The sequence below is a fragment of the Heteronotia binoei genome, chromosome 14 (genome assembly GCF_032191835.1).
Source record: "Heteronotia binoei isolate CCM8104 ecotype False Entrance Well chromosome 14, APGP_CSIRO_Hbin_v1, whole genome shotgun sequence".
NCBI classification, from domain to species: domain Eukaryota; kingdom Metazoa; phylum Chordata; class Lepidosauria; order Squamata; family Gekkonidae; genus Heteronotia; species Heteronotia binoei.
The window spans coordinates 69,342,374-69,365,960 of NC_083236.1; the positions used below are offsets into that span (position 1 = coordinate 69,342,374).

The 23,587-nt window shown below is 50.0% G+C and overlaps 1 protein-coding gene across 1 annotated transcript in view; it reads right to left on the bottom strand.

Moving 5' to 3' along the window:
- The window catches only part of PIEZO1 (piezo type mechanosensitive ion channel component 1), a 234,788-nt gene that overhangs the window by 72,050 nt on the left and 139,151 nt on the right, over positions 1-23,587 (bottom strand). Inside the window, exons 9-19 of the mRNA XM_060253863.1 lie at positions 23,410-23,496; positions 23,171-23,240; positions 17,985-18,085; positions 16,812-17,072; positions 14,679-14,790; positions 12,711-12,889; positions 10,003-10,151; positions 9,701-9,853; positions 5,229-5,326; positions 3,704-3,867; positions 2,352-2,528 (exon numbers count right to left, since the gene is read on the bottom strand). Of these exons, the coding sequence (XP_060109846.1) occupies positions 2,352-2,528; positions 3,704-3,867; positions 5,229-5,326; positions 9,701-9,853; positions 10,003-10,151; positions 12,711-12,889; positions 14,679-14,790; positions 16,812-17,072; positions 17,985-18,085; positions 23,171-23,240; positions 23,410-23,496 (1,551 nt within the window). The remainder of the gene's footprint in view (positions 1-2,351; positions 2,529-3,703; positions 3,868-5,228; positions 5,327-9,700; positions 9,854-10,002; positions 10,152-12,710; positions 12,890-14,678; positions 14,791-16,811; positions 17,073-17,984; positions 18,086-23,170; positions 23,241-23,409; positions 23,497-23,587) is intronic.

Here is a 23,587-nt window from a genome sequence, read left to right on the forward strand (position 1 = left end):
TGCCAAATCCACCCTCCCCTTTAAAAAAAAAAATTATAATTTTTTATTGAAACAAGACCTGAAAGGTACAAATTTCAAATAAACAAACACACTAGAAAAATTACACATACCAAGCACAAAGCACCTGAGAGAGAACGAAGGGGGAAAAATGCATTTGTACAATTGCCACAAGTCTATGGGGTGAGCATGACTTGGAACTTTATCAAACACTGTCACATAATTCATCAATGGTAAAATCCCCTCTTCAAACCATCTATGTCTGTGGCCATCACAACATCCTCTGGCAGTGAATTCCACATCCCTCGCTGTGTAAAGAAGTATTTTCTTTTGTCCGTCCTAAATCTACTGCTTCTCAGTTTCATTGGATGCCCTCAAGTTCTAGCATTTGGGGACAGAGAGAAAAATTCCTCTGTGCCCACTCTCTTCAGCCTGTGCATCATTTTATAAATCTCACTCACGTCCCTCCTTAGTCATCTCTTTTCTACACTGAGACGTTTCAGACTCTTCGGCCTTTCCTCCTAGGGAAGGTGCCACAACCCCCTCATCATCTTAGCTGCCCCTCCACAAAGATGGTGAGGGGTCTGGAGACAAGTCCTATGAAGAAAGGTTGAAGGAACTGGGGATGTTTAGCCTGGAGAGGAGGCAGCTGAGAGGTGATGTGATCCCCATCTTCTAGTACTTGAACGGCTGTCATCTAGAGGATGGGGTGGAATTGTTTTCTGTGGCCCTAGAAGGTAGGATCAGAACCAATGGGTTGAAATTAAATCAAAAGAGTTTCCGGTTCTACATTAGGAAGAACTTGCTGACAGTTAGAGCGGTTCCTCAGTGGAACAGGCTTCCTCCTCGGGAGGTGGGGGGCTCTCCTTCCTTGGAGGTTTCTAAACAGAAGCTAGATGGCCATCTGACAGCAATGAAGCTCCTGTGAATTTAGGGTGAGGCGTTTGTGAGCTCCCTGCATTGTGCAGGGGGTTGGACTGGATGACCCTGGAGGTCCCTACCACTCTAGGGACCATAGCCACCTTCAAGAGGGGTTTAGCTAAAAATATGGAGCAGAGGTCCATCAGTGGCTATTAGCCACAGTGTGTGTGTATGTATAAATTTTTTTGGCCACTGTGTGACACAGAGTGTTGGACTGGATGGCCCATTGGCCTGATCCCACAGGGCTTCTCTTATGTTCTTATGTGACACAGAGTGTTGGACTGGAGGGGCCACTGGCCTGATCCCACAGGGCTTCTCTTATGTTCTTATGTGACACAGAGTGTTGGACTGGATGGGACATTGGCCTGATCCAGCATGGCTCCTCTTATGTTCTTATGTGACACAGAGTGTTGGACTGGAGGGGCCACTGGCCTGATCCCACAGGGCTTCTCTTATGTTCTTATGTGACACAGAGTGTTGGACTGGATGGCCCATTGGCCTGATCCCACAGGGCTTCTCTTATGTTCTTATGTGACACAGAGTGTTGGACTGGAGGGGCCACTGGCCTGATCCCACAGGGCTTCTCTTATGTTCTTATGTGACACAGAGTGTTGGACTGGATGGGACATTGGCCTGATCCAGCATGGCTCCTCTTATGTTCTTATGTGACACAGAGTGTTGGACTGGATGGGCCATTGGCCTGATCCAACAGGGCTTCTCTTATGTTCTTCTCTTATGTGACAGAGAGTGTTGGATTGGATGGGTCATTGGCCTGATCCAGCATGGCTCCTCTTATGTTCTTATGTGACACAGAGTGTTGGACTGGATGGGTCATTGGCCTGATCCAGCATGGCTCCTCTTATGTTCTTATGTGACACAGAGTGTTGGACTGGATGGGCCATTGGCCTGATCCAACAGGGCTTCTCTTATGTTCTTCTCTTATGTGACAGAGAGTGTTGGATTGGATGGGTCATTGGCCTGATCCAGCATGGCTCCTCTTATGTTCTTATGTGACACAGAGTGTTGGACTGGATGGCCCATTGGCCTGATCCAACATGGCTTCTCTTATGTTCTTATGTTCTAAATTCCAACTCTTCCAACTCTATGATTCTATGATTCCTGTCCTTTTCCCACCTCTACACATCTCCTCCCCTTTCCCCCCCTCACAACAACTTTCTAAGGTAGTTTTGGAGGGTAGCCATGTTGGTCTCCAGTAAAAGAACCAGATCTGACAAAAATCTTGTCGGTGTCTAAGGTTCCGCCAGACTTGAATCTTCTGATGTTAGTGTGGCGGAGAGAATGCAAGCGGCCCAAGGGCAGCTGTGGCAGAGTGAGGCATTTGAGCGTCGTGTCTCTCCCCCCACCCCAGATCTGGCTCTTCCTCCCCAACGGTCCCTCCTGCTGTCCCCTCCCCTCTGGGTCCTCCTCCCTACCTGGGTGCAGTTGCTGGCGTACTCCTCCGGGTTGACAATCTTCAGCTGATACAGCATCTTGCAAACAATGATGATGCAAACCCAGACAGTGGAGAGGCACGAGGCCATGTGGCGGAAGCGGCTGTAGGGCACGGCGAAGGCCCAGAGTGCCACCAGCAGGAAATTCATCACGGACACCTAGGCGAGAGGGGGGGGCTGTGAGGACCGAGGCTGCACGGCCCTGCCTGCCCCCTGAGCCTGCACAGAATCCTTGCACCCGGGGTGTAACTCAGCATCCAGGACACATCAGAATCCTTTGCTTCATCTTAAGAGGCAAGAGGTCAGCTTTCACATCACAGGAAAAGGCTTGACGGCACATCACAGCTAGGCAAGATTCTGAGTAGCCATGAAGGCGGGGCGACGATGAAGAAGATGATGATATTGGATTGATAGCCCACCCTCCACTCTGAATCTCAGAGCGTCTTACAATCTCCTTTACCTTCTTCCCCCACAACGGACACCTTGTGAGGTAGGTGGGGCTGAGAGAGCTCTTGCACCTTTCTTTGAGAGTCAGTTTGGTGTAGTGGTTAAGTGTGCAGACTCTTATCTGGGAGAATTGGGTTTGATTCCCCACTCCTTCACTTGCGGCTGCTGGAATGGCCTTGCGTCAGCCAGAGCTCTTGCATGAGTTGTCCTTGAAAGGGCAGCTGCTATGAGAGCCCTCTCAGCCCCACCCACCTCACAGGGTGTCTGTTGTTGGCGGGAGGAGAAGGTAAAGGAGATTGTGACCACTCTGAGATTCAGAGTATAGGACAGGATATAAATCCAATATCTTTTTCTTCTCTCCCAGAAGCTGCAAGAGCTATGTCTGACCCAAGGCCATTCCAGCAGCAGCAAACGAAGTGGGGAATCAAAGCCGGTTCTCCCAGATCAGAGTCTGCACACTTAACCACTACACCAAGCTGTCTCTCAGGAGACAGACACCCTGTGAGGTGGGTGGGGCTGAGAGAGCTCTGACAGAAACTGCCCTTTCAAGGACAACCTCTGCCAGTGGAGGGGTGGGGAATCAACCCGGTTCTCCCAGATAAGAGTCTGCACACTTAACCACTACACTAAACTCTCTCTCTGTGATCAGCACAGTTTCCTCCCTCCTGGCAAGTGGAGGATAACATAGCCCCCTCCCTATCGTGGCAAGCAGGGGGGAAAAAAGGAGTGCAGAACAGTAGGGACAGAATCTGGGGTGTATGACAAGCAAGAAGCTACAAGAAATCTCTGGCAGGTCACTGAACCAGTTTTGTCTAGGGTTCCTTCCTTTCCCCGGCCCTCCTCCCAGAAAGCCCCCTCTGATTCCCCCCTCCCCCCTGCTACCTCACCTCCTGCAGCGCCACCCAGACAATGTAGAGCGCCACCAGCTTGAGGATGTGGAGTTCCAGCAGGCGCAGCACAAAGACCTGGACGCGGCTGACGATCTCGGAGAACTTCTTCCCCAGCACCATCAAGCGCTTCAGCACCAAACCCCATTTGCTGGGCACCCCTTCTGCGAAGGGAGAACAAGAGGGACTGTTCACAAAAAGCTAGCCACCCTTCCTTTCAGGAACTATTTGCATTACATTTGTATTCTATTTGTATAAAATAATTATTCAGGCTTTTTTGTAGCAGGAACTCCTTTGCATATTAGGCCACACACCCCTGATGTAGCCAATCCCCCTGGAGCTTACAGTAGGCCCTGTAAGAAGAGACCTGTAAGCTCTTGGAGGATTGGCTACAGCAGGGAGGTGTGGCCTAATAGGCAAAAGAGTTCCTACTGCGAAAAAAGTCATGATACCTTTTTGTATATTATATCAAAGGCAATGAAGATATTGATTATATTTTATTATTCAGTATTCCACTAGCATTTAAACATGTAGTAAGGATAAGTTGATGGGTTGTGAACTGGCAGAGACCGACCAGGAGAGAGATCTTGGGGTTGTGGTAGATAACTCACTGAAAATGTCAAGACAGTGTGCGATTGCAATTAAAAAAGGCCAGCGCCATGCTGGGAATTATTAGGAAGGGAACTGAAAACAAATCAGCCAGTATCATAATGCCCCTGTATAAATCGATGGTGTTGTCTCATTTGGAATACTGTGTACAATTCTGGTCACCGCACCTCAAAAAGGATATTATAGCATTGGAAAAAAGTGCAGAAAAGGGCAACTAGAATGATTAAGGGTTTGGAACACTTTCCCTATGAAGAAAGGTTAAAACGCTTGGGGCTCTTTAGCTTGGAGAAACGTCGACTGCGGGGTGACATGATAGAGATTTACAAGATTATGCAAGGGATGGAGAAAGCAGAGGAAGAAGTACTTTTCTCCCTTTCTCACAATACAAGAACTCGTGGGCGTTCAATGAAATTGCTGAGCAGTCGGGTTAAAACGGATAAAAGGAAGTACTTCTTCACGCAAAGGGTGATTAACACGTGGGATTCACTGCCACAGGAGGTGGTGGCGGCTACAAGCATAGCCACCTTCAAGAGGGGACTGGATAAAAATATGGAACAGAGGTCCATCAGTGGCTATTAGCCACAGTGTATATATATATGTGTGTGTGTGTGTTCCAACACGGCTTCTCTTATGTTCTTAAGAGAAACTTTTACATGATTAAGACAATATCTAGGTTTTTAGGATGGTTTAAACTTAGCACAGCCCCTCTTTCCATTTCAAGGGGGAGAAAAGTACCCTGAGCAGAGGAGGCTGCAAAAACCCGAGCGATCTGAGCCCCCCCCCCCCCCCGGCAGAAAGAGAAAACAAAAAAGGGCCTGGAGTTTTCTCCTTGGGGGATGGAAATTCTGGGCAGATGGCTCTTTGCTCAGTTCGGCTCTTCTGTCCTCTTCTAGCCCAATGGGAGAAGCTGGTTTACCTTCACGCGCAGCCTCAGCTCCATCTTTGGCTTCGTGGCCTTCGGCCTCTCCCTCCTCAGCTGGTAGCAGAGCACAACTCCCGCTGACGTCTTCGCTTCTGAAAGCAAGAGGAGGGCAAAAGGCGTTAAGACCAGCTGCAAGTGCCCCCGGCCTCTGGAGGCGGACAAAGACAAGACCGAAGTGATGTCAACAGAGACACGAAGAACTGGCTGGCTGGGAAAATGCCCTAGATGGGGATCTGTTCTTCCTGAAAAATCAGGCTGACAGTCTGAGACGGGGTGGCCAAACTTGCTTAATGTAAGAGCCACATAGAATAAATGTCAGATGTTTGAGAGCTGCAAGACATGAACTTCTGATGTTGGAGAGCCACAAGACAGATGGGAAGGGAGGGAGGGAGGGAGGGAGTAAGTAAGTGAGGGAGGGAGGGAGGAAGTAAGGGAGGAAGGAAGGAAGGGGGAGGGAGAGAAGGAAGGAAGGGGGAGGGAGAGAGGGAGGGAGGAAGGGAGAGAGGGAGGGAGGAATGAAAGGAGGGAGGGTGGGAGGAAGGAAGGGAGGGAGGGAGGGAGAGAGGGAGGGAGGAAGGAAGGAAGGGAGGCAGGGAGGAGGAAGAAGGGAGGAAAGAAGGCAAAAAGACAGGGGAGGGAGGAGAGAGTAGAAAGAAAGCAACTATCTTTAACTGCATTATCCAAGCTGCCGGCTGGCTTGGCTTGGAGCAGTGATTTAAAGAGAGAAAGGCCTTCTCCAAGCCAGCCAGTGGGGCGATGGGTGCTTTGAGAGCCACACAATATATGTGAAACAGCCACATGTGGCTCCTGAGCTGCAGTTTGGCCACCCCTGGTCTGGGATGCAGCCTTGCTTCTGGAATCTCAGATAGCCACAGGGGCTAGAGGCCCCCTGCCCCATCCCAGGACAGGCTGACCTGCTAGCTTTACTCACTACTGGAACAAAAAGACTCCATTGCTGATATTTACACCTCTGTGGTTTTTTGACTGGACTACAGCGACACAGTCTGCATAGGGCTGCCCTAGATGACTGTCCAGGAACTTCACCACCCCTGTTCAGGTACTTCAGGAGCATAACACACCTTTGCTCTGCAAGTTACTCTGACTACTTCTATGTTTCCAGGCAGAATCTAAGGTGCTGATACTGACTTTTAAAGACGTGAGTGGTTTGGATCCTGGGGATAGAAAGGAACACCCCACTCCAGTATAAAGCCTCCTGCTTTTACAGATTTGCCAACAACGCTCTGCTCACAACAGCTTGTTTGACAGGTGTGATGCCTGACAGATGCAAATAATTAACCCTGAGGATGTTATGGGATGAACGCATGAAGCTGCCTTCTACTAATCAGACTCCCCTTGGTCCCCTCAGATTGCCAGTGGCTCTCCAGGTCTCCAGCTGAGGTTTTTCATGCCTATTTGCCTGGACCCTTTTTAGTTGGGAGATGCCGGGGACTGAACCTGGGACCTTCTGCTTATCAAGCAAATGCTCTACCACTGAGCCACTGTCCCTCCCTTAAAGTTGCCTTTGTTCCTTGTGAACACATGAAGCTGCCTTCTACTGAATTAGACCCTCTGTCCATCAAAGTCAGTATTGTCTGCTCAGACTGGCAGCGGCTCTCCAGGGTCTCCAGCTGAGGTTTGTCATGCCCTTTTTAGTTGGAGATGCCGGGGATTGAACCTGGGACCTTCTGCTTACCAAGCAGATGCTCTACCACTCAGCCACCGTCCCTCCCCTACTATGTTTGCTACTTTCTCTTTCCCGGCTCCTTCCAGGAGAGATGAGGAATGTATTTTTTCCCCAAACATTTGAACTAAGGCTGTAATTTCTAAACCAATCTTATGCTACTTATTTATAGTTTATTCTTTTAAAAGCTGTTCCAAAAAGTACTGTCAAGCTGTAGCCAGCTTATGACAACCCTGTAGGGTTTTCAAGGCAAGAAGAAGAAGAAATTGGATTTATATCCCGCCCTCCACTCAGAGTCTCAGAGCGGCTCACAGTCTCCTTTCCCTTCCTCCCCCACAACAGACACCCTGTGAGGTAGATGAAGATATTGGATTTATATCCCGCCCTCCACTCCGAAGAGTCCTCAGAGCAGCTCACAGTCTCCTTTAACTTCCTCCCCCACAACAGACACTCTGTGAGGTAGGTGGGGTTGGAAAGGGCTCTCCCAGCAGTTGCCCTTTCAAGGACAACTTTCTACGATAGCTATGGCTGACCCAAGGCCATTCCAGCTGGAACAAATGGAGGAGTGGGGAATCAAACCCAGTTCTCCCAGAGCAGAGAGCTATGGCTGACCCAAGGCCATTCCAGCAGCTGCAAGTGGAGGAGTGGGGAATCAAACCCGGTTCTCCCCAGATAAGAGTCTGCACACTTAACCACTACACCAAACTGGCTCTCCAGAGACATTCAGAGGTGGTTTGTCACTGCCTGCCTCTGCATAGTAACCCTGGACTTTCTTGGTGGTCTCCCATCCAGGCAGTAACCAGGGCTGACCCCTGCTTAGCATCTGAGATCTGACAAGACAGAGCTAGTCTAGGCGTTCAGGTCAAGGCAAGAGATGAACAGAAGCGGTTTGCCACTGCCTGCCTCTGTGTAGCGACCCTGGACTTCCTTGGTAGCCTCCCATGCAAGTCCCAACTTAGGCAGACCCTGCTCAGCTTCTGAGGTCTAGGAAGATCAAACTGGAGAGCCAGTTTGGTGTAGTTAAGTGTGCGGACTCTTATCTGGGAGAACGGGGTTTGATTCCCCACTCCTCCAGCTGCACCTGCTGGAATGGCCTTGGGTCAGCCAGAGCTCTGGCAGAGGTTGTCCTTGAAAGGGCAGCTGCTGTGAGAGCCCTCTCCAGCCCCACCCACCTCACAGGGTGTCTGTTGTGGGGCAGGAAGGGAAAGGAGATTGTGAGCCGCTCTGAGACTCTTCGGCGTGGAGGGTGGGATATAAATCCAATATCTTCATCTACCTCACAGGGTGTCTGTTGTGGGGGAGGAAGGGAAAGGAGATTGTGAGCCGCTCTGAGACCTCTTTGGAGTGGAGGGCGGGATATAAATCCAATATCTTCATCTACCTCACAGGGTGTCTGTTGTGGGGGAGGAAGGAAAGGAGATTGTGAGCCGCTCTGAGACTCTTCGGAGTGGAGGGTGGGATATAAATCCAATATCTTCATCTACCTCACAGGGTGTCTGTTGTGGGGAGAAGGGAAGGAGATTGTGAGCCGCTCTGAGACTCTTCGGAGTGGAGGGCGGGATATAAATCCAATATCTTCATCTACCTCACAGGGTGTCTGTTGTGGGGGAGGAAGGTGAAGGAGATTGTGAGCCACTCTGAGACTCTTCGGAGTGGAGGCGGGATATAAATCCATATCTTCATCTACCTCACAGGGCGTCTGTTGTGGGGGAGGAAGGGAAAGGAGATTGTGAGCCACTCTGAGACTCTTCGGAGTGGAGGGCGGGATATAAATCCAATATCTTCATCTACCTCACAGGGTGTCTGTTGTGGGGGAGGAAGGTGAAGGAGATTGTGAGGCCACTCTGAGACTCTTCGGAGTGGAGGGCGGGATATAAATCCAATATCTTCATCTACCTCACAGGGTGTCTGTTGTGGGGGAGGAAGGTGAAGGAGATTGTGAGCCGCTCTGAGACTCTTCGGAGTGGAGGGCGGGATATAAATCCAATATCTTCATCTACCTCACAGGGTGTCTGTTGTGGGGAGGAAGGGAAAGGAGATTGTGAGCCGCTCTGAGACTCTTCGGAGTGGAGGGCAGGATATAAATCCAATATCTTCATCTACCTCACAGGGTGTCTGTTGTGGGGGAGGAAGGGAAAGGAGATTGTGAGCCGCTCTGAGACTCTTCGGAGTGGAGGGCGGGATATAAATCCAATATCTTCATCTACCTCACAGGGTGTCTGTTGTGGGGGAGGAAGGTGAAGGAGATTGTGAGCCACTCTGAGACTCTTCGGAGTGGAGAGCGGGATATAAATCCAATATCTTCATCTACCTCACAGGGTGTCTGTTGTGGGGGAGGAAGGGAAAGGAGATTGTGAGCCGCTCTGAGACTCTTCGGAGTGGAGGGCAGGATATAAATCCAATATCTTCATCTACCTCACAGGGCGTCTGTTGTGGGGGCGGAAGGTAAAGGAGATTGTGAGCCGCTTTGAGACTCTTCCAAGTGGAGGGTGGGATATAAATCCAATATCTTCATCTTCTTCTTCTTCAAGCTAGCCTGGGCCTTCCAGTTTAGTGCTTTATGCCATACGGCAGCATGCAAATACTGTAAAATCAATTGATGGAGCAACTGGTCTCAGTGTAGACATCATTAGCCAGGGGAACGCCCACAGCCAGAGGTTCAGAGTTCTCTCTGTTTAGGACCTGATAGAAGGAGCTTGCTTGAGCCGCCATGGGGCACAATCCAGACTCTGGACCATGTTTCTACTACAGGGGCCACGTGACGTACCCCAGGCCTGTGGGTCACGCAGCTCCGCGCCGTGGCAAGCTCCAATCAGTGATGCGCATGAAAGGGCAGTAATGAAGCTGCAGAATACACGCCAGGAGGAAGAAGCTCGGGATGAAGATGCTGGAGAAGAGCTCAGTCACGGTGAACTGTCTCAGGCCCAGGTCCTCTAGCCTGTGGGGGGAAGCAGAAGGGGAGAGAGAGGGCTGTCGGAGAAGAGCCAGGGAGATCCCCAGACGCCAAACTGCCCCAAAGCAGGGAGCCTCCTCACCTCGTGCCTGTGACAAGCGCCACCCCCCCCCCCACGGTGTGATTCCACTCACTGCTCATCAGTGAACCCCGTGAAGTTTCGCCAGTACATGGGGAAGTCCTCAAACTGGAAAGTGTACACGGCAATCAGCACCAACATGGTGTAGGCCACCACGAACCACCAGAAGACTTTCAGGAGCTTTCGCCAGAGGCTGTAGTACACCTGCAGAGGAGACCAGGTAACACCCACATGAATCTGCCTAATACACTGAACCAGACCGTTAGGTCAAGGTCAGTATCGCCTGCTCAGACCGGCAGCAGCTCTCCAGGCTTTTAAGTAGAGGTCTTTCCCATCACCTCCTGCCTGGTCCTTTTAACCGGAGATGCCGGGGATTGAACCTGAGACTTTCTGCATGCCGAGCAGGTGTTCTGCCACTGAGCCGCGGTCCCTCCTGTTCCAGAACACCACATTGGGGAGGGATGGTGGCTCAGTGGTAGAGCATCTGCTTGGTAAGCAGAAGGTCCCAGGTTCAATCCCCGGCATCTCCAACTAAAAAGGGTCCAGGCAAGTAGGCATGAAAAACCTCAGCTTGAGCCCCTGGAGAGCCGCTGCCAGTCTGAGTAGACAATACTGACTTTGAAAGACCCAGGAGGGTCTGATTCAGTAGAAGGCAGCTTCATATGTTCTGTTATTAGGGGAGGGACAGTGGCTCAGTGGTAGAGCATCTGCTTGGTAAGCAGAAGATCCCAGGTTCAATCCCCGGCAGCTCCAACTAAAAAGGGTCCAGGCGAAATAGGTGTGAAAAACCTCAGCTTGAGACCCTGGAGAGCTGCTGCCAGTCTGAGCAGACAATACTGACTTTGATGGACCCAGGAGGGTCTGATTCAGTATAAGGCAGCTTCATATGTTCATATATGTTCATATGTTCATTGGCTCTCTGTAGGACAAGCACAAATAGACCACTGGCTGCCCAGGGATGGACAAAGAGGTCTGGAACTATGACAACTTGATAGTAAACTGTGGGATCAATACATTATGGAGAATGTTATGGACTGTGTTAATAGAGCAATGCAATTTCCTTTTTAAAAAACCCAATTTTGATGAAAAATGGTGTCCACTGCTAGAATATCTGGCAAATCAACAATTTATATCAAACAATGGTATCCGTTGGTATCCGTTGTAGGAATAGTTACAATTTGTTTGATGTATAGTCATTGTAAGAGTTGTATCACAATTCAGAAAACAGATTATTTATTGTTACTACGTAAATGTTCTTTCTTTATACATGAAAGCACACCGATGTGAATGAGTGGTTACTTATTATTGTATAGTTACATTTCTTCCTAATATTTCACGTCACTTTATTGGACATTGTTTTTGTAAGCTTGTTATTTCAATAAAGAAGTTTTTTTTTGGGGGGGGGAACTACGACAATCCCAGGGTTTTATGCAGAGGTCTTTCCCATCACTTCCTACTGGCCGTTTTAACTGGAGATGCCGGGGATTGAACTTGTGGGCTTCTGCGTGCCAAGCAAATGCTCTGCCACTGAGCCACGGCCCCTCCTTGTCCAGCACACCACACTGGCTCTCTGTATGACAACCAGAAATAGACCACTGGCTGCCCAGGGATGGACAAAAAGGCCTGGAACTATGACAACTTGATTAGAGCCCAGCATAGACCAACACATTTTGGGGGGTTGAAGTCCAGGAATCTCCCTTTGCCAGACTCTAGAAAGCTCCCACCACGAAAACCCTGTTGGTGTCTAAGGGGTGACTAGAATCCAGTCCAGATGTCCTATTGCAGATTAACACAGCTGCTGTCTGAAACTATCAGGAAATACAGATCAGTGTGGGGGGGGGGGGGGGACGAAGATCAGGGATGTCTGTTTTTTCAAAAACATATGATAAGTTTATTGAAAATTCCAAGGTATGCAGAACTTTGTTGAATGAAGCAACATCAAGTAGATTAATTCCACATATAACAAAAACTGTGCATAAAGTACTATAGTATATAACCTCGTGGCACATATTATTTAGCATTTAAGACAAAGTCCAGTTCACCAATAATAAATAAATAAATATCCCATTGGCAATAAATTAATTGATAACTGGGCCAGAATTTTGGACTCTCGTGTTAAGAATACTGCCTTGCTCCGCCCCAAGCCAAACGAAAGGGAATACTTAAATAAAAAGAGAAAGAGGAGAAAGCATAAGTTAGAAAGAATTAACTTAACTGAGAATTAATTAATTAAGGATTATAATAATAATAATAATATTTTATTTTTATATCCCGCCCTCCCCGCCAGGCGGGCTCAGGGCGGCTAACAGACATGGGAGTCCCATGATTCACATAAAACAACATAACAGACATGGGAGTCCCATGATTCACATAAAACAACATAACAATTTAAATATCAATTACCAATAAGTTATTTAAAATAAGTAAAACATATAAAATAGGTGCTAAAATGCTGTAGTCGTAATGTACACAAGATGGCTAGATGTCCGCTCGTTAAGTTAATCAGGTTCTATCTCGAAAGCCAGCTGGAAAAGAAATGTTATAGTGAGAGAAACTGAAGGTAAGTGGTTTGAATAGCTGAGATGTTTTTAGATTCAGTGCATTCCAGAAACGGAAGGGATGGCTGTTGAGGGTTTGGCCTAAGCTGTAGTCTGTCCAGGTTCCAGTCTGGGTATGGAGCACATCTGAGTTTTGGCTCCGCTCTTCTCACCCCCAGAGGACCCCCTCCTGCCCTCCCCTCCCCCAGCCCGCCTGAACTCTGACCTGGAAGACGGTGAGGCAGAGGAGGAAGAGAAGCATGTAGACAATCTTGTAGACGACCAGAGACCCCGCGAAGCTGACCACAATGAACATGCCGGCACACACCAGGATCCAGAACTTGGCAAAGAAGCCCATCACGTAAGCCCCAAGGGTCTTCAGCATGTCCCGCTGGTGGGCTGGCCCTGCGAGGGGGAGAAAGCCTGGATTGGCACCCAGAACCCTGATAGGCTGGCCCCTGTGAGATCCTCACTGGGCACCCAGGAAGCCCCAAACCTGCGAGGAAGCAGAATGCGTAGCTTCTTGAAGCAAACCCCTTGGGCTCGCAGGGAGCAGGGAAAACCACTCCAGACGGCTCTCTCCTGTTCCAGGTCCCCCCAACTGTGAGGATAACCAGAGGTGGAACTCATGGCCCTGAACCCAGCATCTGGAGGAAGGGGCTTGGGAAAATTGGCCTCTTTGCCCCAGCTGGGATGACATTGGGAGCACCTCCCCTCACTGCTTTCTGGGTCTCCGGTTTCCCATCATTCCTTCCACACTGGAAATTCAAGCATATGGCTGCAGGGACTAGGGCCCACCTGGCCCTACAGGGAAAAGCAGCCTGCACATGAACACATGAAGCTGCCTTCTATGGAATCAGACCCTCCTGGGTCCATCAAAGTCAGTCTTGTCTATTCAGACTGGCAGAGGTTCTCCAGGGTCTCAGGCTGAGGTTTTTCACGCCTATTTGCCTGGGCCCTTTTGAGTTGGAGATGCCGGGGATTGAACCTGGGACCTTCTGCTTACCAAGCACAGGCTCCACCACTTAGCCACTGTCTGTCCATCCATCCATCCATCCTTCCTTATGAAGCTGCCTTCTACTGAATCAGACCCTCCTGGGTCCATCAAAGTCAGTCTTGTCTACTCACACTGGCAGCGGCTCTCCAGGGTCTCCAGCTGAGGTTTTTCATGCCTACTTGCCTGGACCCTTTTTAGTTGGAGATGCCGGGGATTGAACCTGGGACCTTCTACTTACCAAGCAGATGCTCTACCACTGAGCCACTGTCCCTCCCCTAATAGCAGAACATATGAAGCTGCCATCTACTGAATCAGACCCTCCTGGGTCCATCAAGGTCAGTCTTGTCTATTCAGACTGGCAGAGGTTCTCCAGGGTCTCAGGCTGAGGTTTTTCACACCTATTTGCCTGGGCCCTTTTGAGTTGGAGATGCCGGGGATTGAACCTGGGACCTTCTGCTTACCAAGCACAGGCTCCACCACTTAGCCACTGTCTGTCCATCCATCCATCCATCCATCCTTCCTTATGAAGCTGCCTTCTACTGAATCAGACCCTCCTGGGTCCATCAAAGTCAGTCTTGTCTACTCACACTGGCAGCGGCTCTCCAGGGTCTCCAGCTGAGGTTTTTCATGCCTACTTGCCTGGACCCTTTTTAGTTGGAGATGCCGGGGATTGAACCTGGGACCTTCTACTTACCAAGCAGATGCTCTACCACTGAGCCACTGTCCCTCCCCTAATAGCAGAACATATGAAGCTGCCATCTACTGAATCAGACCCTCCTGGGTCCATCAAAGTCAGTATTGTCTACTCAGACTGGCAGCGGTTTTCCAAGCTGAGGTTTTTCACGCCTACTTGCCTGGACCCTTTTTAGTTGGAGATGCCGGGGATTGAACCTGGGACCTTCTGCTTACCAAGCAGATGCTCTACCACTGAGCCACCATCCTGTCCCTAACATGCTCAGAGGTGCTCTCTAAATGCCAGCTCAACTCAGGTGCCAGGGGCCTAGCGAATTGTCTCAGAACGTCAGTAACACGATAGTGTTACTGAAGCTAAGCAGCTGTAGTTCTGAGCTCTACTCTAGATAAGAGACCCCCCCCTCCTCAAGATCCATGCAAAACCAGGACAGGCAGAAGTAGAACAAGGCGAGATCCCACCCCCAAAAGCACAGGTCTGCCCCCCCCCCCCCGATTCCAGCTCACCTGAGTCTGCCACAGTGACCTCCTCCAAAGGGGCAGGGGGCGCCTTCTTCTTCAGCAGCTTTTCCTTCACGAACTGTCGCAGTAGAAGCCAGAAGGTGAGGGTGTAAAGGAGCTGCAGAGAAAAGGGGAGAGGGGAAAGTCAGAGGCCCTGTGCATGGCAAGAACACTTCTGCAAGCGGCAGGTCTCTGCCCCAGAAGTCAGTGTGTGTTTTACCAATTTATTGATAGCATATGGTTACAGAACTTAATTTCCCTTCGTTGCTTCAATACTAACCCATATGACTTTTCAATCCCCCCTCCCTCCAATATAGACTTCCCCGAGGTTATAGATTCTAATTCAAAACTAAAGATACATCTGACTAATCAAAATTATATATATATTTCCCCCCCCTTCTTGCTTCTTCGTTCCCCCCCCCCCCCCAATATTACTTAAAAAATTGTCCAATGTCTTCTTACATTCGACTCTTTCTCTATGTATTCTTTAAACTTCCTCCACTCTTTTTTAAATATCTCCAAATCATAGTCTCTTAATGTTCTAGTTAATTTATCCATTTCACTCCACGATAGAACTTTCATAGTCCAATCCCATTATCCGGTATTTTTTCTTGCTTCCAAAGCTGCGCATACAATGTCCTAGCAGCTGATAGCAGGTACCAAATTAGAGTCCTATCTTCCTTTGGATATTTTTCTAATTGTAATTGCCCCAGAAGTCAGTGTGATAAGTCTGTGCGCCCCACTTGTGTGAAAGTCCAGAAGCCGCCAATGGAGCAAATAACCCTAGTGAGAGGAAACTTCAACCGAGTTCCCACGCTCCTCTTCTTTGCGGGGCTTCCATCGAATTTCACACTATCTGCCCCGGGGCTGCAACTAGCTGCACCTTTTTCACGTGGCAATCAGAAACTGGTTTTTAGAGGATCTTGTTTCTGCTCAGACGGAGACAGAGTGAGTTGCAGCCCTGAGTGTGAAATCCGACGGAAAGCCCCACGGAGAAGAGAGTGAGAGCGGCAGAAGGCTAGTGGGAAATCGGTTTTCCGCTTTGGCTACACATCACATTAGGATGATCTGAACTGCGTCTGCTGGAACACCCAGGCGAGGTGAAGATACCGGAAGTCAAGGGAGAAAATTCTCTCTTTCCCCTAAGAAAACACCTGCAGGCAGACCCAATAAATTATGGTTTTTCTCCAACTACGGTTTATGTAACAAACTTTGGCTACTCTACGAATCTTCCAGGGCAAAGCCTGCTTTCTGTGTAGGGTTCCGTTTGACTACTTTTTTCCCTCCGTCTTCCAGGAGGAAGGATTTCTTCCTTGCGTCGCTGTCTCTGTAGGGGTGGTGCTAAGAAACTGCAGTTTGTGATCGCGGGCCCTGCAACAGACCACAGTTTGTCCTAACCAATGTCATAGCAAGCAGTTACAAGCCCTAGTTTTGAAATTCTGGTGTGACGCAGGGCAATAAACCCTGGCTCTCTGAACTGCCTGCGCTCAGATGTCACGACTGACCAAAGTCTGAACAAACGCTGGCTTCCTTCCATTTATTTATGTATTAATTCGACTTCTATCCTGCCCTCCCCACCGACGCAGGCTCTAGGTGACTCACATTCAGGTCAGAAGAACCGATATCAATACATCATTGATAAAAACATGTAAAACTATATCATAAAACGTCATGTGCTGTTTTAATCTAACAGCGAAAGATACAGATGTATTGGTAATGGCAGGTGGCTACCAATTCAGCCGACATTAAGTTTTAATGTTTAGCTATTACTGCTGGATGTCTTATTTTGGAAAATGGATCCTAGGTCATAGTAGAGCGTTCGAGGTGGGCCTGAACGCATCCTCAAAGGTGAGCCAGAAGCGCTGAGCTGGTAGCCCAGGCAAGCCCGATCTTGTCAGATCTTGCAAGCTAAGCAGGGTCAACTGTGGTTAGTACTTGGATGGGAGACTTCCTTGCAATACCCAGTCAGGAGACAGGGGCAGGCTCTAATCAGCCACCTCCCTGAATATCCTCCAGGTCCCCAGGAGGGTTCAGTCACTGAGGTCCTCATGACTTCCATGTACAGACACACACACACACACACAAACATACAACGTTTTAAAAAGATGAGGCCAGCAGACTCGAACGCGCAGCCCTTACCTGAGCTCCGAGGGTGAAGCAGGGGTAAGGGGGCCGCGCCAGGCCCAGCTGCTCCAGACTCATGAAGCCGACCTTGGTGGGCAGCTCCTCCTTCAAGTCCATGCCCCAGACATACTGCAAGCTGCAGAGGGCCATCCCGTAGAGGAGGATGAAGGGGGAGCAGAGCATGGCGAAATGCTGCCTGTTCCGCACAATCCAGATCAGGCACGCCCAGAGCAGCAGCACAAATGTCAGCCAGCTGTGGTAGGTGATGCTCCACACCTGCAAGGGGAAGCAGCGTCAGGCAGGGGCTGGACCAGCCCTGTAGCCATGGGAGAGGGGGGCCACAGGGGGAAGGGGGCCCTGTAAATTGTGCAAGAGGCTGGTGAACTGCCCCTGCGACATGATTTAGAGCCCACTGGTCAGCGGATTGGGGAGCAGTGCTCCCTCTAAGCTGAGTTAGTGTGAGCCAGCTCAGATTTTTTTTTAGCCTCCAGGCTCACACATTTTGTCTTCGTTTAGAAAAAAATGACCCCAGAGCATCCAGTGGCTCACAACTTTCATGCCGGTAGCTCACGAAACAGAATTTTTGCTCGCAAGACTCCACAGTTTAGAGGGATTGAACATATGAATATATGAAGCTGCCTTCTACTGACTCAGACCCTTGGTCCATCAAAGTCAGTCTTGTCTACTCAGACTGGCAGCAGCTCTCCAGGGTCTCCAGCTGAGGTTTTGCACGCCTACTTGTCTGGACCCTTTTTAGTTGGAGATGCCGGGGATTGAACCTGGGACCTTCTGCTTACCAAGCAGATGCTCCACCACTGAGCCACCGTCCCTCTCCTATTATTGGTTGTGGGCCCTTTAAATGGCATGGGAGGGGCAGCGGCTGCTCTTGGGCGTCCCTGCTGCGCAATTTAAATCACACAGGAGGAGAGGGAGGGGGGGCAGCCGTGGGGTTGGAAGGTGAGGGGCTCCCCAAAACTGTCAGGGGATCAGGCCCCTGGTTAGCTACGGGCCTGGACTGGACTCAGTCTGCTGCAGGGGCCACGAGTTCCTAGACCGCGCAGAAGGGAGGATAAGCCTCAGGTAACAGAGCAGGGAAACGCCCCACATTGAAACCCCGGCCTCCTGACTCTTTGGGGCCCAGACTGGGAAGGCCTCCCTGTACCCATCCCGGGCAGTCCTGCCTCTTACCATCATGGCGATGAGGGCGCAGACGTAGCTTTGGTTCATGATGACGTGGCCCAGCGACTGCAGCAGCTGCTTCTCCTTACGCCGCTCGCGTTTTCTGCCAGCTGCAAAGGAAATGTTTTGAGCAGTTTCCATCTGTAGTGTATCGAGATAACGATATAACGTAATAACGCAAGGACATAAGCTAGCCAGCGCGGCCCTGCGCGGAGCGACCGGGCTGTCCCTGGGCGGCTCAGCGCAGGGCACGAACGCCCCGCCAATCACCAGCTGTGGCGGGAAGTTCAACAGGCCAGGATTGGACTGGCCTGTCTGGAAGGAGGTGCCGGGAATTGTATATAAGCGGGACCCGGCCCGCGTGTTCCCAGTCTTGTGACGTGCTACATTAAAGCATGTTGCCCTACCAACGTCTCCTGTCTCAGAACGTTACACCATCTCCCTAAGGAAAACAGCTTGGGGCACAGGACGTGACCCCACCTGGGCCAGTCTTGCCCCCCAGAGCAGGAAAATCCCTCTTCTTTTGCTCCCTCAAACACACATGGCCATTGCACTGTCGGCCCCCCCCTCAGGAAAAGCACCCAACTCTGGCTGCTGCAAGCAGCGGGGAGAACAGGGCAGTCTCTTCCCAGGGAGGCAGCCTAGCCAGATCGTGAGTAGGAAAAGAAGAAGAAGAAGAATTGCAGATTTATATCCCCCCTTCTCCCTGAATCAGAGACTCAGAGCGGCTTACAATCTCCTATGTCTTCTCCCCTCACAACAGACACCCTGTGAGGTGGGTGGGGCTGGAGAGGGCTCTCACAGCAGCTGCCCTTTCAAGGACAACCTCTGCCAGAGCTATGGCTGACCCAAGGCCATTCCAGCAGCTGCAAGTGGAGAGTGGGGAATCAAACCTGGTTCTCCCAGATAAGAGTCCGCACACTTAACCACTACACCAAAGCAGACTCTTGTTGGCTAGAGCTGGCTTTAAAGAGTCTTTTCTCCGGCCCCTTTGGAGGGCTGCAAGATCAAAAATTCAGCTTGCCTCGTAGGGTTGTCAATCCCCAGGTGGGGGCAGGGGATCCCCAGATTTCGAGGCCCTCCCCTGCTTCAGGGTCATCAGAAAGCGGGGGGAGGGGAGGGAAATGTCTGCTGGGAACTCTGTTATTCCCTATGGAGATTTATTCCCATAGAAAATCATGGAGAATTGATTTGTGGGTATCCGGGGCTCTGGGGGGGGGCTATTTTTTGGAGTGGAGGCCCCAAATTTTCAGTATAGCATCTAGTGCCTCTCCCCAAAATACCCCCCCAAGTTTCAAAAAGATTGGACCAGGGGGTCCAATTCTATGAGCCCCAAAAGAAGGTGCCCCTATCCTTCATTATTTCCTATGGAAGGAAGGGAACTGAAAAGGGTGTGCCGTCCCTTTAAATGTGATGGCCAGAACTCCCTTTGGAGTTCAATTATGCTTATCACAGCCTTGATCTTGGCTCCACCCCTAATGTCTCCTGGCTCCACCCCCAAAGTCCCCAGATATTTTCTTGAATTGGACTTGGCAACCCTATGGCCTCAGCAGTCTGGTTCCAGGCCAGAAACCTCGGGGAGCTTTTGGGTATGATGGAGAGGGCCTCCCCCACCCATGACCAAAGTTTCCCCTAAGCTACAGAGTCTTGTGAGCAAAAATTCTACTTTGTGAGCGGCTGGCATTAGAGTTGTGAGCTCCTGAATCAATGAGTGTGCTCTGGGGGCATCCTTCCTGAGCTAAGACATTGTGTGAGCTGGAGGCTAAAAAATCTGTGAGCAAGCTCACGCAAACTCAGCTGAAAGGAAACACTGCCCATGACTGCTCCCAGCATCTGGATACCCAAGAGCAGGGGTTTCGAACTCATGAAGGCCGGAGCTGACATAATGGAGACCTTGTTGAGCCAGGCCAAGTGTGTACCTATTTAGGATTGGGTAGCCAGAGAGAAAAACTTTATACAGGATACAGACAAACACAAAGATTTTCCTTTTTAAAAAAACCCTTGAAACATACTTAAAACATTAGCACTCCTTGGTCTTAAAGGTGCTTTTTTTGTATCTCTCCCATGCGATCCAGGGAACTGGGCAAAGGAAGCTCTAGCTCTTTCCTTCCTTTCCCAGGGGGCCAGGAGGGGGAGGAGCCTCAGCCAATAGAAGGAAGGGAGGCTTGGCTCTCTACTGTGCAATTGAGAGAGCCTGGCAAAGCTAGCTCTGCCTCCCTTCTTCCTCCCCAAGGGAAGAGCTTCAGCCAACAGAGAAAACAGAGGCTTTGCTTTGTAGTTCCTGCACAATTGAGCAAGCCTGGCAAAACAAGTCGTGATGCAGAAGGAAGCAAGAGAGAGAGAGAGAGAGAGAGAGAGAAGGAAGCAAACGAAAGCCAGTTGCTTGGGGAGCTGGCAGGGACCCTCTGGGGGCCTGATCTGGCCCCTGGGCCGCACGTTTGACACCCCTACCCAAGAGGTATACTGCCTCTGAATATGGAAGTTTTATGCAGCTATTCTGACAAACAGTCGCTCAGCAACCCATCTTGTCTAATCCTTTTTTAAAAGCCGTCTAAACTTAGCAATTTTCACCCTGCCCCCAAATCCGTGGACTTCACAGTTTAATAACTGATTGCCTGGATTCTGAATGGGATTTGTTTCACCGGATGACTCGGTCTTGGTGTTGGTGAGGCCACATGCACTGCACAGGAAGGGATCCATCAGAGAGTCCCCTGCTGTCAGAACTAGACTTTAAAAAGCTGAACTAAGCTTTACTGATTACCAAAAGGACTTATATACAGTATAAGACAGACAAAAAAGTCAAGATTTAGATAATATACCAACAAAGTTCAGAAAACAATATACGTACTATATAAACCAGGAGTGTCAAACATGCGGCCTGGGGGCTGAATCAGGCCCCTAGAGGGCTTCCATCAGGCCCCTGAGCACCTGGCTGTCATCTGCTTCCTTCTCCCTCTCTCTTGCTTCTGCATCACAGCTTGCTTTGCAAGGTTTGCTCAATTGCACAGGAGATACAGAGCAAAACCTCTGTTTTCTCCATTGGCTGAGGCTTCTGCCTTAGGAAGGAAGGAGGGGAGGCATAGCTTGCTTTGCCAGGCTCTCTCAATCACACAGCAGAGCTACTGAGCCAAGCCTCTCTTACTTCTATTGGCTGAGGCTCCTCCCCCTCCTGGTCGCCTGGGGAAGGAAGGAAAGAGCCAGTGCTTCCCTTGCCCAGTTCCCTTGATAAATGCTTTAAATAAAGCATTTTAAAAAAAACCTTTGTGTTTGTGTCCTTTAATTGTGTTTGTTGTGTCCTTTATAAAATTTATATATCTGCTACCTAATCTTAAATAGGTACACACATGGCCTGGCCTGACAAGGTCTCATATATGTCACATCTGGCCCTTATACCAAATGAGTTTGACACCCCAGATATAAACCTTCATTATGTATTCCTAATATAACACAAAACCACACCTTTCCAAAGATAAGCTCTTTACCCCTTATTATTCTCAGTTCTTCTTTCAGAACGAGACTTCTCACTGCTAATCACTTGCTCTGCTGGGTTCAATACACAAAACTGTTCAGGTTTTGAGTTTGCAACAAAACAACGCGAAACAAACTCTGTGCCCAAGAACTGGCCAGCGAAGGTGCCCGGAGTCCCTGCAACGCTGGCATTTAACCACAAGGAGGCAGCATTCCCTCGTGCCAAGCCAGTTCCAATGCAAAGTCTCCTGCTTAGGATTGGCCGTAAATGGAGTTTGCAGAATGAGTTCCAAGGCCTTCCGCCCTCCTTTCCTTCCCCCTTTCCTATGGAAGTCAGAACAAAGTTTGGGCACCTTTAAGACCAACAAACTTTCATTCAGGGTGTAAGCTTTTGTGTGGATGTGCGTGCATGCGCACAAAAGTTTATATCCAGAATAAAACTCGGTTGGTCTGAAAGGTGCAAAGCTGGACTCCAGCCATGTTCTGCTGCTTCAGACCGACATGGCTGCCCCCACCTGAATCTGTGGAAGTCAGACCCAAGCGGGCAGCCGGGTTGGTCTGAAGCAGCAGAACAAAGCAGGAGTCAAGTGGTACCTTTAAGACCAACCCATTTTTATTCGGAACGTAAGCTTTCGTGAGCTCTCTTAAGCACACTTCATCAGTTATTATTATTTTATTACCTTATATGGCTATTCAGACCAGACGGCCAAGTCACACTGTTTTATGGCGATGTGATCAGTTAGTTTGCCCTCTTTATCAACAAACTGCTTGTATGGAAGTCCGAGACATCCACAACTACACCTTCTATTGTTTGCCTGCTGGAGTCATTTCAAATACAACACACCCAAACAACTATGTTCAATGACACAACAAAAAGACACCCAAGTGGGCAGCCTTGTTGATCTGGAGCAGTAGAACAAAGTAGGAGTCAAGTGGCACCTTTAAGACCAGGAAAGCTTTATTCCGAACGTAAGTTTTCGTGTGCTTTAAGCACACTTCATCAGACGAGGAATCAGGTACAGAAAACCTGGTGCTAGGGATGATGGTATTAGATTCATATCCTGCCCTCCACTCCGAAGAGTCTCAGAGCGGCTCACAATCTCCTTTATCTTCCTCCCCCACAACAGACACCCTGTGAGGCACATGGGGATGAGAGAGCTCTCCCAGAAGCTGCCCTTTCAAGGACACTCAGAGCGGCCCACAATCTCCTTTCCCTTCCTCTACCACAACAGACACCCTGTGAGGTAGGTGGGGCTGAGAGGGCTCTCACAGCAGCTGCCCTTTCAAGGACAGAGTCTCAGAGCGGCTCACAATCTCCTTTCCCTTCCTCCCCGACAACAGACACCCTGTGAGATGGGTGGGGCTGAGAGGGCTCTCACAGCAGCTGCCCTTTCAAGGACAGAGTCTCAGAGTGGCTCACAATCTCCTTTCCCTTCCTCCTCCACAACAGACACCCTGTGAGGTGGGTGGGGCTGAGAGAGCTCTCCCAGAAGCTGCCCTTTCAAGGACAGCTCTGAGAGAGCTATGTCTGACCCAAGGCCATTCCAGCAGTTGCAAGTGGAGTGGGGAATCAAACCTGGTTCTCCCAGATGAGAGTCCGTGCACTTAACCACTACACTAAACTAGCTCTCTAGGGAGAGGGCAGAGCTGAAGTCTGTTGGTAGCCAGACTTAGTCCGGACAAAGGAGAGAGGGACTGACATTGCATCAAAACCTCACGATCCTTACCTAGTGGGTCGGCTTCTCCGATCACGTGCACCGTGCAGTTCTCAGGCTCGGCTGCAGAGGGCAGCATTGGCTAGAAAGGGGGCAGGTGGGGACCATGGAGGGAGACAAGGCCACAGAGACACGTCAGCCTGCAGTTCAGACCCAGCCCCAGCCCCAAAGACACCAGTACTGAGCCCACACAGGTCTCTTCTCCCGCCCCACCCCCTGGCCTGACCCAGAGCCATTCGGGCGCCCCTCACCTTGGCATCTTCAGCCAGGCCATCTTGGTCTCGGGGCCAGTGCTCCATCTCGAGGAACTCAGAGGCCGAATCTGGAACATCCCTCCGCTGTTTTCAGTCGCAGAGGAGAAAGAAAGATGCCGTTAGAACCGGGGGCGGCCAAATTTAACTTAAGAGCCGCACAGAATAAACACCAGAT